General features: G+C 39.5%; 1 protein-coding gene across 3 annotated transcripts in view; it reads right to left on the reverse strand.

Moving 5' to 3' along the window:
- Positions 1-16,663, reverse strand: part of NOTCH3 (notch receptor 3) — a 71,185-nt gene that overhangs the window by 9,677 nt on the left and 44,845 nt on the right. For all 3 annotated transcript variants that reach the window (XM_058170448.1, XM_058170449.1, XM_058170450.1), the window contains 15 exons: positions 14,057-14,170; positions 12,456-12,569; positions 11,665-11,898; positions 11,265-11,375; positions 10,501-10,693; positions 10,148-10,293; positions 9,865-9,978; positions 8,711-8,830; positions 8,431-8,583; positions 6,797-7,025; positions 5,270-5,471; positions 4,912-5,065; positions 3,549-3,733; positions 1,434-1,566; positions 580-831 (listed from right to left, as the gene is read on the reverse strand). In XM_058170448.1, coding sequence (XP_058026431.1) covers positions 580-831; positions 1,434-1,566; positions 3,549-3,733; positions 4,912-5,065; positions 5,270-5,471; positions 6,797-7,025; positions 8,431-8,583; positions 8,711-8,830; positions 9,865-9,978; positions 10,148-10,293; positions 10,501-10,693; positions 11,265-11,375; positions 11,665-11,898; positions 12,456-12,569; positions 14,057-14,170 — 2,454 coding nt within the window. The remainder of the gene's footprint in view (positions 1-579; positions 832-1,433; positions 1,567-3,548; positions 3,734-4,911; positions 5,066-5,269; positions 5,472-6,796; positions 7,026-8,430; positions 8,584-8,710; positions 8,831-9,864; positions 9,979-10,147; positions 10,294-10,500; positions 10,694-11,264; positions 11,376-11,664; positions 11,899-12,455; positions 12,570-14,056; positions 14,171-16,663) is intronic.

Below are 16,663 nucleotides of genomic sequence, written 5' to 3' on the forward strand. Positions count from 1 at the left end.
TTATAGTTTAATTCCTGGAGATTGTCTCTCTGTAATCACCATCTTATCAGATGTAATTTGGATTCCCTATCACGAAAATGTAATGGCGGCAAAACTTTGCAAATACAACTATACATTTGTGACCTTAGACTCATTTTACGTGAGTTACAGAATACAAATAAAATTCAAAACTCAAAACAAATGGAAAGCGATGCTGAAATAGAATATACAAGTGACATGTATCGATGTGTAATAATTCATGAGTCATGAGAATCCAGGGAAGTTTAGGTAAAATATACACATATTTATTCATCTGCTACTTTGCTAAATTAGATAATCAATTACTCAGAGAAACAACATATTTTCTCATGACACCCTCGCCAGAATGCCTGAATGCTCATTTTGTGGTTTTTCGAAGCTGAGTCACCGAATAGTGACTTTCCAAGGGTAGCTCATTAAAAAATGCATACAATTTTAAGGCTTTTTCCTGCTGACATTTATTTTAGCCTGTCTCCTCTGCTCACCACTGCAGCCCAGTTTCACCCATTCTTCCTTGCCCATTGAATCCATCACATTCGCCTTATTGGCACTCTTACTCACCGGTGTAGCCTGGCTTGCAGATGCACTGGTAGTCACGGGCTTCTTGAATGCAGTCCAGGGTGTTGCGTGGATGGCAGGGATTGGATTGACATTCATTTATATCTCCCTCACAACGCTCGCCTGTAAAGCCTGGTGGGCAGCTGCAACGGTAACCACCTACTCTGTCCACACAGGTCCCATTGTTGAGGCATTTGGGAACACGGATATTAGGATTCGTAGCACAATCATCCTCATTTATTTCACATAAGACACCTATAGAGATAAATATCAAACCATCATACCAAACATTCTAATACTATGTACCCCAAACATTTCCCCACCTCTTGAACTGCCTATGACAAGAGAAAAAACAAAACCCATTCTGAAGGTGAGAAAACACAACCTGGTCTATTCAAAGTGTATTCAGTTCTGGCTCCCATCAATACTACTAATGTAACCAAAGCAAGGGATCTTCAAGACAGCATTAGGTTGTTATTGTAAGGCAGGGTTTCTCTGTCTTATTACCTGAATAGGTAATGAAACACTGGGTAGGAAATCTATGGTTTTCCAAATAGAAAACAATTACAATTATCTCTGATGGTCAGCCATGATGGCTAGAGGCTAATGAGAGTCTATATTCAGAAACACCAGGAAAGTCATAAACTATTCAACACTGTTGGAAAAAGTCCAGTGCTTTCAAATGAGCTATTAAGTGGTTTAAGAAAAAAATCTAGGTCTCCTCTTCACATAAGTAAATGAAAGTCAGAGCTGCACTGGTTAAATCTAAAATATTCTGTGTCTTATGCTTTCCACCTAAGAATAATAACAATGGTACAAGCAAGTTATCCCACTCCCCAAAAAAGCCATGTGCTTACCTAGTGTTCCTGGTGGGCAGGAACAAATGTAGCGACTGGTGAGGTCAATGCAAGTCCCACCATTCTGGCATGGGTGTGACTGACATTCATCAATATCAAATTCACAGTTTTTCCCCTCAAAGCCTAGAGGACACTAAAATGAGAGAAAAAAATAGGTAAAGATAATATGACAAAGTATTCTTTTTTTATTATTATTAAAAAGTTTTACCACAGTTTTAACAATTAATTACCCTCCTCCTCCCCCGTCCCCCCTAGACAAAGTATTCTTTAAAGCATACTTTCAAAGTACCTCTTATCCAATCCTCATCAAATCAAGAATACTGAATAAGATTTAGAATTTTTTTAAGTGGCTCCAATATACTCTCATAACACAGATAATGGTTTGCCTTAACAGCATTAGAAATAACATAGAGCAGAACAAAGTGTATCATCCACACCGACATCCACATAATCGTAAACAATGGTGCAAAATGTCTATTTTTAAAAGCAAGCAGTGATATCTCAATTGTGAGGAAGAGAGACTTTTGTTGCCGAATGTGTTGTGAAAGGTGTACAAGACAGAATTATCTTATTTCCATTAGAAAATACAACAAAAGTCAGATTTTGCAATGAAGAAGTTTTGCATTTAAGAAAAGGAATCGGTATTTCAGTTATACAGATCCTCTGTCAATCCCCTCTAAAATTATGGGACCATCTGATACTATGGCATCCATAATAGTGCCTGTTTGTTTTTCATTGTAGTATTAAAAAACTGCCAAACACAGATTTCAATCTGATTGGGGGCTTGAATGACAAGACACCTGAAGACCCGATTCATATATCAATTTGGAAAGACAATGATTTAGTATAGTGATCGGGATTATATTTAAGGGAGGGTGAGAGGGGGAAAGAAGTTAAGGCTGCAAGTCAAACACATGAGCAGAATAGTAGTTGGGAGGGGAGTTTGGGTATTTGTCCTTTTAACTGTGATTTGCCTATTTAAGGCCAAGTGAGGCACCATTTTTCCCATGTCTCCCCTTTAAAATAATGAGAAACTATTAATAGCTTTGAGTCATGCTCAGAGTCTTCCCATGGTTGCCTACCTGATTTACCATAATGTAGATGAACAGAACGGTGCTCTCCATTCCTTTTGCACTTATGGTAAAATATAGGAAAACTCTTAAACACCTCCCTGCCTGCCATGGGACATTTGCCTATAACCGTCAGTTACATTTCAAGGTGTCATTTCACCATTCAAGGTACATTTCACCTGGAACTAGTTTTGTCTTTAGCCTTGATTCAAACAGTAAATGCAATCATTCTCCAGAACCAATCACAATGTAGAAATAACTAAATACCGGTAACTATAAGAGTTATTTGGAAGAGATTAATAAGCTCTTTTTATTAACTAAAGCCCTTCTATCATTGAATTTAATAGGCCAGCAACAACATTTTTGCCACAGGAAAATATATTAAGGTGCAATGATTTAAGAAAAGATGACAAAATGGATGTTGAATGCTGACAGAAACTGCCATCCAAGTATTCAATAGTTAAGTATAGATGGAAAACTTTTAACTCTCCAGATTTTCTTAAATTCTAATTCTTCCTAATCTAACCAGGTAACAACTGTATTTGTTTCTACTTTACAAAATTAGTTGTATACAAATAGTTTCTACTTGCTTAGTGAAATCTGAAAGATCACTGAAGGAATACCAGTTTGATCTAGCCCATGGCTGCAACAAAAATTCAGTGGAAAATATTTTACTGTTCACATACCCTGAATTAAGGGATTACAGGGTCGTAAAAAGTGAGTTATTCAGTGTTGATGAGGAATATAAAATATACATAAATTTTACACCATGTGTTGGAACAGCAAAAACAGAAAACAACTGTAGTATTTTATGAAGAAATATACTCAATGCAGGAGCAACACAGATCATTGGGAGATAGTTGTTTTTTTATCTTGTTTTACATTGATTGGAAAAATAAGGTAAAGGTTTGTCCCAGTTCCTTGGCTCCCAATCTTCACAACATCCTCCACAACATTAGGGCCTCCAACCCTTCCTTTATGGAGCACTTTTCCTAGAACATAAGCTAGGTTGTCTGCCTGATATGGTTGGCTAGGCCTTCCTCACCTCACAGATATAACCTCCCACAAAACTGCGGCAGGTACCCCCATTCCGACATAGGCTGTGCTGGCAGTGATTGACTTCACTCTCACAGTAGCTGCCAGTGTAGCTTTTCTTGCAACTACAGTAGTGTGTATTGCCAGCATCCACACAACGGCCTCCATAATGGCACACTTGATCCTTGGTCACACCTATGCCGAGAAAAAGAGAATTATTCGCTGTGTGCTCTCAACATACCCTCTGTACTTCCTAAAAGAACTAAACAGAATGACCAAGAACAAAGAAAGTGAAGGGGGAAAAAACAACTGTACATAGTCAAGATTATTTATGCTCTGAGCCTTTGAAAAAAGCTGGAATACCTTCTATTCTAAGTTCAATTTCTTGAGGAAATGCACACTTTTCCAGTGTTTCTGAAATTTGATTCCAATTTCTCTTTAAAGGCTGTATTTACAGTTCTCATTGGCATCATTTGGGGGAAATTGAATACGTTTATAAAATAAATAAAATAAGTATGGCAGATTTAAAAAGTGAAAGAGTATGTAATATATTTGATGCAGCTAGAGCAAGGGCTTTCAATTGTTTCCAGCCTACATAATGATTTAGAAATTCAAAAATGATTTAGAAACATTTTTGAAAACCCTGGCCATGATGCAAAACTTTACTGATAGAAAACTGGCTGTGTTTGAGTAAACATTTTCCCATAAATCCTTCACAGAACCCTCAAATTCTCAAGTAATCCCAGGATTCCATGAAACGTAATTTGAAACACTGTGAACTAGAGCAGGGATCTCCAACCTTGGCAACTTTAAGCCTGGTGGACTTCAACTCCCAGAAAGCCCCAGCCAGCAAAGGAGTTGAAGTCTGCCAGGCTTAAAGTTGCCAAGGTTGGAGACCCCTGAACTAAAGGACCAAACAGATCGTCATCTCTATTGCACAGTTCATTGATTACCAAGACATTCAGTATTGTTTAGAAATATCCTATTTTGAAATAAATGTAATAAACATCCTCTCTGACTAAACATTGAAACATTTGCTAATGCTGGATCTATTATTGGGTCAAATACATTAGCCATATTTACACTATGCTTGGAGAACTAAATATGAATGAATGCTAAATATTTTATGGACACTCCTAGGAATTGCAGTTGGAAGATTAATTGGTGGTTCAGTTGATTTAAAGACATTGTCCCAGTAGCTCTGAAATATTTGAACAGTGAGTACAAGATGATGATGTTCAGAAGCCAGGATAATTAACAACCCACATTTGAGCTTGTGGCTGAGATGTTTTCACTGTGAGCACAAGTAGCATGGTTGAAGAGGAACAGACAACTTTTCTTTACAGGTGGAAGGGGAGCAGAAAGACCCTTACCTCGGTTCCTCGCTACCACTTCACAAGAAACATTTGGGATGTCACAGTAACGGCCAGTCCAGCCTCCAGGGCAATCACAGGATAAAGTAGCACCCGATTGTATGCAATGCCCACCATTTTGACAGGGGGAGCGGCTACACAAATCCAGAAGGCTCTGGAAGGGCAAAGCAATGCAAGAGTGTGTGACAAAATATTGTGGTCTTACCAATGTGAAACCCTCATCATCCCTTTGTATTGAGCTACTGTGGTATGTATCCTTTACTCTCAAATTTTCTGGTAGACACCTTGCTCACTTTAGATGAACTCTAAAGGTGTAAATTGTTTTCATCTCCTTTACCTGAGGCTTGGAGCAAATTACCTGGCACTGAGGACCTGTATAGCCCTGAGGACAGGTGCAACGATAGGACTGCACACCATCATGGCACACCCCACCATTGAGACAGGGCTGTGACTGGCACTCATCAATCTCATGCTGGCAGTGGGTGCCTGTGAAGCCAGCACGACAGTGGCATGTGTATGAATTCACTCCATCCAAGCATGTTCCACCATTGAAGCAAGAGCTGCCAGAAGACAAACAGAGAAGTACAAAATGACAGAGAGACCAGTGAGACTTTCTAGTCTGAGTTTCCTCAAGAGAGATGTAACTTCTAGGCTAAATATGTTGGCAAACAAATATCTAAAAGAATGATTTCTACTCTTATCTGAAAAATGAAACAGTAAGAAAAGCCATTCTGTTCTCCAGGCAGGCCCAGTAATTAATCTTTCCTCTTGCTCAATGTTTAGGATTCAGTCAGGCAATGGAACATTATAGGTAAATCTTCCTACACTTTAACATCCAATCCTTGTTCCATTTGGACTATATGGTCTAGGAGCAGATAATTCAAAGGAACAGTTACAGAATTCAAGAGGAGTATGTATATAAATTGATCTACTTCTCCATTTGAAAACTACTGAAAAAGATAATTTACTACTTTTTGCACTGTATACCTATCCATGTACTGAGAAACATGATAGCAGAAATGAGGTGTTGTGGTCCGCCGGCGGCCTATGGAGCTGGCAGCAGAGTCAGACAGTGAGGAGGCTTGGGAGGAACATGGGCCAGTCTTGGAGTCTGGGGACGGCTCAGATGAGGGCTCTGCATCAGAGGCAGAGAAACGGCCATCTGGGAGATACATGCTGCCTCCAGAGCCTCCAGAGTCGGACCTCAGCGAGGCAGAGGAACAGGGGAAGCTTGTTCCCAGTGCGTGCATGCGCAGAGCTACCAGAAGGCAAGAACAGTTAAAAAAAAGGGGGCGACTCGAGAGTAGGGCTGGGAGATGATTAGCCCCTCCCATAAGACTTAAAAGAGGAGCAAAGGCACTTGGGCCTTTGCAGGAAGCAACGTTGTTAATTCTGTTCAGTTTAAAGCCTGAAGCTCTGTTTGATTCTGGACTCCATGTGACTTTGCCAATTAGGTCTTTGGCAGCGGGTCAAGGTAGATAAAGGTGGGTGATTATCAGCCTTATCCGGAAGGACTCTTTTACAACTATTTGGGACTCACCTGTGAATGGACAGAATTCACAGCTGTTGCAATAAAAGAAATTTTTGGGACTACTTGTGTGTTTTTACTGACTCAGGAAGCCTAGGTCAGAACACGAGGCTCCATAAGCCCCTTCAACTGAATGAAGCATGATGTTCCACAGAAAGAAAAGTGGGCATGTACTTGGTACATGATTCAAATCTCCAGAACAATTTTCACCACTGTACTGTTTGGCTTTAGTAATATAAGGAGAATTCTAGCAACCACACTGCATGCTGAACTGTTCAGAAATCTGAATTCACCACTGAGATTGTGAGCAAGACATTAGATGCTGAACCCTTAGAACAATAATCCTGACAATCTCACCTGTCAGTGCACTCCTGCACATTGTGCTCACAGTGTAAGCCAGCCCAGCCTGGGGAACAAGTACAAGTGTAGCTGTTGACATAGTCTGTACAGGTGGCCCCATTGCGGCAGGGGTTGCTCAGGCACTCATTGGTTTCAGTTGCACAGCGTGGTCCTGTGAAACCTGGCAGGCAAGTGCATGTGAAGGAACTGATGCCATCCTGACAGCCGCCGCCATTCAGGCAAGGATCTAGTGGCAGGGAGGAGAATATTCAAAAGGTTTTAGTAAACAAAAGCATTCTTTTCTTTTATCAGGAAGTCTTCAAATAAATAACTAAATTCTGTATTTTGTATATTCTCATGCATTTAGCATAGTGGTGGTTATGACGTGGAGGCATGTTTTGGGTGTCACGCCAGTATTCCGCAACACCAAACAACTATTCTTAAAAGCATGTCTTATTCTCATGACTTCTGGACACTAAGAGATTTGGTTGCGGTCTTGTGTCCACTCTGGAAGCTGGGTGAGAAGTCTGTGCTTTCTGGACCCTCAGAAAAATCACGTGAGAAACAGGGCATGCTTTGCTTTGGAGGCTATGCAAGAATGGGTGAGCTCTTGTGTTGGGTCATGGAAGAACATTTTCCAAAGTTGTTTCAAGACTGAAGGCCTTGTGCAACCTGGAACAACCTTGCGAGAGTTGCAGGAGCCTCTTGAACAGAAAGAACACCATCTGAAGGTAAGTAGTGCATGGCAGATCTTGGGGTATCTTCTGCAAGTCAATTATGTTGTTCCTTAAGACTTGTACGCCTTGGGGTATGGTGTAAGGCAACCTTTTTGAATGGCAACAATGGAGCAAGGACTGAAGTCAAGGCATCTACTTCAAGCCTAACCTCAGCACTATCACTGAGTGTCGCTGTTGAAAGTCTAGATTAACAGAGTTGGAAGGGACCGTGTAGGTCATCTAGTCCAAACCCCCACCCAAGCAGGAGACCCAACATCATTTCTGACAGGTGGCAGTCCAGTCTATTCTTGAAAGCTTTCAGTGATGAAGCTCCCACAACTTCTGAAGGCAAGCTGTTCCATTGGTTGATTGCTCTCACTGTCAGAAAATTTCTCCTTATTTCCAGGCTGAATCTGTCCTTGTTGTTTCCATCCATTATTCCTTGTCTGGCCTTCAGGTGCTTTAGAAAATAGCTTGAATAGATGTTGGGGGGGGCGGGGAAGAGTGTTGATAGAGAATTGTTTCTTTCTTGTTTGGTCTTTGTGTGTGAGAGAGAAAGACATGCCTGCAAAGTCAATGTAGGCATGTTGCAAATATTTTACACTGGGGCCCAAAGCTCACCACCACTGATCTAGCATCATAACTGCCTCTGGACTTCAGGCTTAAGGATCATTCCCAAAACATTTAAATAAGTCTAAATATCACTGGAAATGAACGAAGGTATTCCAGATCTGGTTTCATGTGTCAGGACAAGTCAGAATTACTTTTAAGAAAACAGTTGAGCAAAGGCCTTGACACTTTAGTTTGATAAGACAACAACAAGGCAGGAATCTCAGGTCAGAAATAATGCCATATATCCTGTCTCAAAAAAATAACCCAGCAGGGTTATTTCCAATCAGATTCTTTCTTGTTTTTCCATGTATTCCATGAACTTACTAGGTGTGCAATCATCAATATCCATCTCGCAATTGATGCCAGTGTAGCCAGGGCGGCAGGCGCATCTATAACTGCCAAGGGTGTTGGTGCAAGTGCCCCTGTTTCGACATGGGTTCTGGTCACATTCATTAATGTCAATATGGCATTGCTGCCCTATACGGAGACGACAAAATGTATAAGTGTTTAATGCTTTAATTTCTTTATCTTGTTTCCATTCAAAAGCCATTCAAAATACAATACTCTGAAAGCGATGGGAAAAAAGGACACATGGTCATAATACCTTGCCAGCCTGGTGCACAACTGCAAGTAAACCCTTCATAATCAGGTGTATGGTCACAAACACCATTGTTCTCACATGGGTTAGGGAAGCAAGGAGCCAAGACATTCTCACAGTTCCGTCCTGGGGGAAAAAATGAAAAGCCTGTCAAGAGTATGCAGGTATTCACTGGCCCAACATGAGACTATCTAGAGTTGCAAATACAAAGGAAACTCCATGAACAGAAGTTTAGCCACAAAGTGCCATGAATGGGAATTTTGTTTCATATATAAAACATAAATAATTAAATAATTAATTAAAGGTTTATTAAATAAATAATTAAAGGTTTATTTACTATTATTTGTGGAACAGAACTAGCTCTTTCTATGGGAAAGTGTATCTTGATATATCTCAAACATTCAAGCCATGATATACTGCTGCTTAGAAATAGTGATTTTTCTCCATAAACAATGGATGCTGATTCAATTTAAAGTGAAACTCAAAATAAATTGCAAAACTGTCATAGACACATACTGGACAGTGCCGATGACCTTACCCGTTGTGAGAATTCACTTCCTCCCCTCCAGATGTTCTTATATTATTATCTGACATCAATACTTAAACAAGATGTCAAGAAACCTAAGGCAAGATTACCAGCCTGTTTCTTCTTGCCCTGTTTTATATGCACATATATACATTTACACTTTTTAGGCTTTGTTTTGACACATATCTATTTCTATTTGTATTTATATTATTTCTATTTGTATTTATATTTATATTACCTTGATGAACGTATCTTTTCTTTTATGTACACTGAGAGCATATGCACCAAGACAAATTCCTTGTGTGTCCAATCACACTTGGCCAATAAAATTCTATTCTATTTCAAGAGCATCATGGAATGGCCATTATGCATTATATATACAGCCGAGATTTTTACACAATTAATACCAGAGCTATTATGACTGTATATTGGAACAGAAAAAGTACATCTTATGAATATGAGCCATGATCCTCCAGCTTCCAATCAACTACTCAGTATCAATTATTTTTTTGTGCATTGCAATATTGATATAAGCAATTTCCAGAGGACAGGTTGGAGCAAGAATTATGTTAACCCCCCACAAAAAGCATCCAATCCACCAACCAACTCTATTGCACAAGAACTCTCCACTCACCAGTATAGGGCAAGTCACACAGACAAGTATAACTGGCAATGCCATCAATACAGGTGCCCTGGTTGAGGCAGGGGCTAGAAGCACAGTCGTTTATATTGATCTGGCAGTAAGTCCCTGAAGAGAAAATGATAATCTCATTAAATCCTATAAATTAAAATTTGAGAAGACATCAGTGCCCTCATCCAACCCTGTCATGCAGAAATGAAGGAAAGGGGAAATTGATGTCCTAGTGGAATTGTTTAGGGAAAAGTATGGCCAAGGTAAGCACAGCAAGGAAGCATACCCTGGAAGCCTTCTTTGCATTTACAACGATAACCATTGACATAATCTGTGCAGGTCCCATAATGCTGACACGGATTGGATTCGCACTCATTGTGGTTCACGTCACAATTGGTTCCAGTCCAGCCTGGCTCACATTTACACTGGTACCTAAACAAAATAAAATAACGAAGTCAAGATTCCTCACATCTTCTAAAACAGTTCACCAAGGCCACTCAAACGGCCTACTGATGCATATTTAATGCATTGCTTTCTTCACAGTCAAAAATCTCTCACAGGAATAAACCCTGCCCACTCCTGACCGATCAGCAGTCACAAAGGCAGCCATCTGGACTTGGGCCTGGTGAAAGCTCTCACCCATTGATGTCATCATGGCATGTGCCATGCACGCAGGGGCTGCTGCTGCACTCATCCACTTCTGAGTAGCAGTGTGGGTCATGGAAACCCTCAGGACAAAGGCAAGAGAACCCATCTTCACCATCCACACAGGTACCACCATTCTTGCAGGGGTTGGATGCACATTCATTAATCTCTATGTTGCACAGAGGACCTGAAAGGGGGGAAAAAAGAATGTTCAGCAATTAGATGATTAAGCTTATAGCTTTGAGGAACAGTAGGTCAGTTCAGCTTTGCCTCATGTACTAATTAAAACTAAACACATAGAAAGCTACAATTGTTTGGGGCCAAGTGCACTAGACCTTTGAATGGCATATCAGGGGCATATGAGGGGTGGGGTTATATTCCAAAACAATAATTCGAATCAAGCAATAATTTTGCTCGATTTTGTATACTTTTAAATTAAATTAAGAACTGGTAAAAATCTGTGCTCTTTATTTAATCCTTTTTCAATTTGTTACAGTTCAGCAACAATTTTTAGAAAGGCTAAATCGATGATCTGAGAGGCAACTGTAACCACATAACATCCTGGAGCCACAGTTTGTGCATTTTTCTCCTACAACCAGTCTGAACACCCCAATTTCTGGCTACAAAGCCAAATACTCATACTCTGTAAACATTATCATCTGTGCTATAATCAAATTTTGCCGATTTTATAACCAACGCCTCCTTTCCTTTCTTGCCCCAGCCCCCCAGCCAAACATAACCTGTCACCCAGCCATCACCTGTGAAGCCAGGTTTGCAGATGCAATCGTAACGATTGATGCCATCACGGCAGTTCCCATAGTCACAAGGATTGCTGGCACAGTCATCAAAGTTTATTTCGCAGTTAGCACCTTAAAGGAAAAGACATATTATGGGTCTCAGAAAAGTAGTAGGCCACCCTTCCCTTCACCAGGCTCCATGATAGCTGGATTTGTGTTTTGTGTTGACTAAATGACATGTGTAGATGATAAGGTATGCTAGCATGATTTAGCAAGGTTCTTGAAGTATTATTTAAGGGTGCTGCCTGCAAGTGTTACAAATGGTAAAGCGACTGCTCAAGAGTTCTGTCCCTTAAGAGAGAGCTGGTACCCAAGCAAGGAAGAGAGAACATTTTTTGTAAAGTAAGAAAACAGTTCCTACCTGAGGTCCCTGGCTGACAGTGGCAGAGGTACTTATTTACTAGGTCAATACATTTGCCTCCGTGCTGACAGGGATTACTGTGGCACTCATTGATCTGGTTCTCACAGCGATACCCAGTGTAACCAGCCACACATGTACAGGTGAAACTGGCAATGCCATCTACACAAGTGCCATGGTGGCAAGGATCTGGGGAGCAGTCATCTATGTTTTTTTCACACAAAACCCCTTCAAAACCTATAAGAAAAACAGAAGACAGCATTATATGGATTACAGTAATTTCCTGAGGAATGTCTCTGGAGATTCTAAGTCATCCCAGTCATGGTTGTCCCAAAGGTGCTTTTTTCCCTTTTTCCCTGGTTTTTCTTTGAAGAAATTCCTATTACAGCAATGAGTAATAAAAGTTTGCCCCCAATTACAAGGGTTAAGTAGGAGGAATTAGATGTGTCTTCCATTATAGGGAAACACTACTATATCCCTGGAAAAAAATACATATGCACACTTTTAGTTTGGAAAACATTTTATCATTGGTTTTCTACTGATTCATGACCCAATACCAAAGATAGAAATAAACTAACCCTGAATCAAGTGTTAGCAACTATTACTTCAAATTCTTCCTTTACAAAAAAAACAACAACTGTTGGATGAAGAGATATGTTATGAGGAAAAGAACTCATATCATGCACACAATATATAGAAAACAGTGTGGCAGCATTTATTTCTCCCTGTGTTAGTATCCCATAAACCCTTGCATTTATTATCAAATCTCATCAACTTCTGTAGTAAGCAATCACCTTCTGTACAACGACATTCATAAGCATTGGGCCTATCCACACACTTGGCACCATTCTGGCATGGTGTGCTGGCACATTCATCAATGTCTATTTGGCACATAGAACCCGAGAAGCCTAAATGTGGAAGGAAAAATATGTCAAACGAATCAGAAAAACCAATGAAATGGTAATCAAACCACATCAGATAGTACATCCCAACGACAACTCACAAAAATAGTGCTTCCTGTTTGCTATTCACTCTGATAGAAAGTTTATACATCTGTATCATATTTTACAGCTTTGTTGAGTGCAAAGGAGACAGGAGTTTGATTTTATTCCTTATGCTATTGGCTTTTGATTTTGGTTTTAATCTTATTATTGTAAACAATCTATAGAGTTTTGGGAGCCAGGAAATTTAGAAATATGGTAAGGACTGGATTTAATGGGTTTCAATGTGAAAGACCTCATATTCAAGGAAGTAATGTTCCACATCAACTAATATTATTTGTATCTCCATGCAAATTTCCTAAATTATCATAGATAACAAAAATGTACTTCATAAAGCATCACAACACCATGCATATATGCAATAATTCTGGTAAATCCAATATGACCTTGGGAAGAATGGAAGTATTACCTGAATGGCTACTTCTGCTTTCTCAGTAGCTATGTAAGGAAAATCCTATATAAGCAGCCCATTGCCATTAGAGGAAATAAAAAGCACTACAAGCATGGTTCAGGGTCAGTATTTGCCAATTCTAAGAGAGTTTCCAAATGGCTGGAACTAGATCAACCCAGTATAAGCTGACAATTTGAACCAAAAAATAATAATAATACAGGCAGTAATAGAAAAGGTTTGGCACTGTAAAACACAGCTTAGTCACACAACTCAGCCTTACCACCAGAGCCTATAACAAGAGCTCTTAATGTCTCTCTCCCTTCTCTCCACAGGGGGCTTTGCAGTGTCTACCCCACATGTAAATTGGGTTCAGGGGCCTGAGCGACAGGCTAGGGAAACAAAGATGCCATTGTCCAAGCTCCCACAGAGCATGCTAGAGGCCTGTCTGCCAATCAAACCTAAAAACAACTAAATGGGGCATAGTACCTCCACCCGGCTGTAGCGGAAAGGCTGAGCAAGTCCTGGGGAAGAAGCTAATGATACTGCCATAAAATTACAGTGGTAACCCAGACACTGACCAAAAATTCTCCAAATAGGCTGTTTTGCAAAGCAACGGATACCTAGGCAATCTAAACAATGGGGCAGTAGACAAGAAATGTCACAGGGGGCAGTATGAATTCAAGAGACATCGTAGCACAAGTCTAAAAACAAAGCAGAGCATATTTTTAAGTTGACTCAAGGAACAGGCATTCTCAAAATATTAAGAAGAAAAACTAAGCTTCTTACGAAAAGGGTTTGTAATTTGCCAAACTTCGAAATGTCAGGGCTTGGCACACTTCAAATACACTCGAAGCACATACATGTGGTGTCAAGTAAGAAAAAGCCAAGTGGGGGGGAAATGGTTTCTAGATACAGAATCTGTAATGTTATGCAGAAAAAAACAACCCACTTTCATTTCTTTCTAAGTGGAAATGTGAGGTAAGGCTCCTGGTTCTATACTTACCTGAGGGGCAGGTACAACTGAACCCATTGACCATATCCTTGCAGACACCCCCATTGACACAGGGATTGCTTTCACACTCGTTGATATTTATCTCACAGTAAGTACCACTGAAACCTGCAATCACAAAGAATAATTTCTATTGCAAACTCTAACCTCATCCTCTTTTCACCCTCTCTCTCTATATATTCGTAATAGGTACTCAGCATATATCCCACAGAAATAATGGAATGAAGAGCCCATGTCATCAGGAACACAAATTTATTAATTATGTTAATAATTATGGTGTAAGATACACCATAATAAACAGCATTTTACTTGCAAAATTGAGCAATCGTAAAATCTAGGTTTTTTTTTAAAGTGTTTGAATCCTTGCTTAACGACCGGTCACTTAATGACTGTTTTCAAATTATGGTGGACCCCTCCAAAAGGTACAGGTAGTCCTCAACCTACGACCATAATTGAGCCCAAAATTTATGTTGCTAAGTGAGAAATCTGTTAAGTGGATTTTGCCCTAGTTTACGACTTTCCTTGCCACAGTTGTTAAGTGATTCACCGCAGTTGTTAAATTAGTAATGCGGTTGTTAAGTGAACTTGGTTTCCCCACTGGTTTCCCGAAGGCCGCAAAAGGTGATCCAAATGTAAATCACACCACCATGGGGATCCTGCAAAACAGTCGTAAGTGGTGAAAAAGGCCATAACTCGCTCTTTTCAGTGATGTTGTAACTTTGATCGGTCACTAAGTGAGCTGTTGTAAAATGAGGGCTACTTCTGTATTTCGGTGAGTTCTGATGGAAACGCTCCCCTGCAGTTACATTTTGAATGCTTGGCAACCTGCTCACCTTTAATGCTGGTTGTGGCAAAGCGCAGCCACGACACAATTCACTTTTTTGCTGGAAACCAGCCTTTTCAGCCCACCCACCCCCCCGCCCCAAAAAAAAAGCACATAGGAATGCATTGACCTAGTTTGCTTAATAACCACCACAAAAGAGTTGTAAAATCAAGCCAGTCACATGGGTGCCTTGATTTATTATTCTTTTGACTTATGGAAATTCAGAGGCCCATATGGTCATAAGTTAAGGACTATCCGTACAAAGACAGCTTTAATAGCTGTCAGAATTATTGTCCCACTGGTCAGAAACAATTTTCTTCTGAAATATTATTATTATTATTATTATTATTATTATTATTATTATTATTATTATTATTATTATTATTATTATTATTATTATTATTATTATTATTATTATTTCCCACCCTTTTAATATATAATTCAAGGCAGTTAACATACCCGTTACTCTTGCCACCTATTTTTCTCACAACAATCCTGTGAGGTTGAATATTCAAACTTAAATGAGATAATTTGCTAATTCAATATGACAGGCAATATAATAGTGTAGTGGTTCTGTCAATTAAATCAAATCCATAAATATTCTAAAATTTCTTCAGAGTTCATTTTTAATACAGTAAATAGCAATAGATACAATCCACATAAACCAAAGCTCTTTGGGGTCCTCAATTATTTTTAATGATGTAAAGCAGGCCTGAGATGTTTGAGAACTACTGTAATAGGGTATCCATTTTCAATTAAATCTGGTTTCCTGGAATGCTGGATTCTACATGAAGTAAAAAGAAGTTCTGCTTATGTCCTTTCATATAGGACAGCATTATACATAAGCTACAGTATATGCATTTATAATGAGGATGATTCCGGTTTGAACTCCTGATATATACCTACTGAGAAAGATAAGTTAGGTGATATAGAAATTATCTGTTGCTAAATGTTAGGTGGAGAAATAGCTTGATCTAGTTTAAGATGCCATCCTTTTTAAGGGTTCCTATTTCTTGCTATGAAAAGAAGATTATACAGGAAAATAATACTGTTCATGTTGGGTAATTTCTGAAGCCACTTATGTAGTCTTAATATTACAGACCTTTCACTGTATCCTAATCCCAAAAGGAATGGCTCAAGGACAGAGCAATACTGGGTGAGCAACATGCAACATTAAAACAAAGTTTACTATCTCCTTTTGCCCAAAGGCATTTGCAGCTAGGAAGATTTACCCCTCCCCCAGGCCTGTACAAAAAGCTAGCATTAACCAATGGGTGAGCAAGGAAGGAGAATGTTGCTCCCTATATGGGGTAATGGAAACACAAAGAACAGCCAATTCTCATCCCTCACTAGGCCAGCCTGACCATTAATATTCCAAGCACAATGCTGCACTCCTAACTGTCTGTATGAACATTGTACAAAATTTATGCAATACCTCAATCGTAAAAGTTCTGCCACAATGGGAAATGGACAACTGTATAGTCATCTCTCACTTTCTATGAAATGTCTTGTGTGTATATATACATGCTTTGATTCTAGAGAAACTTCTGAAAGGCTCAACCTGCTTCTTGTCCCAGTGTACAGCACAGCAATGCTATGCTGCGGAGGCATTTCTATGAAAGATCCAACATTCAAAACTCTAGCTTTTTTCATGAATGATTCTTCCTCAGCTCTTCATAGAAATTTATATTGGCTATCTAAATATTAAGGAATTGTGGTTTCATGATAGTAAAGTGACATCCACAATTAGCAAGAGGGAGAGAGGAAAAAAAAGGAAA

This window comes from Ahaetulla prasina, chromosome 2 (assembly GCF_028640845.1).
Source record: "Ahaetulla prasina isolate Xishuangbanna chromosome 2, ASM2864084v1, whole genome shotgun sequence".
NCBI classification, from domain to species: domain Eukaryota; kingdom Metazoa; phylum Chordata; class Lepidosauria; order Squamata; family Colubridae; genus Ahaetulla; species Ahaetulla prasina.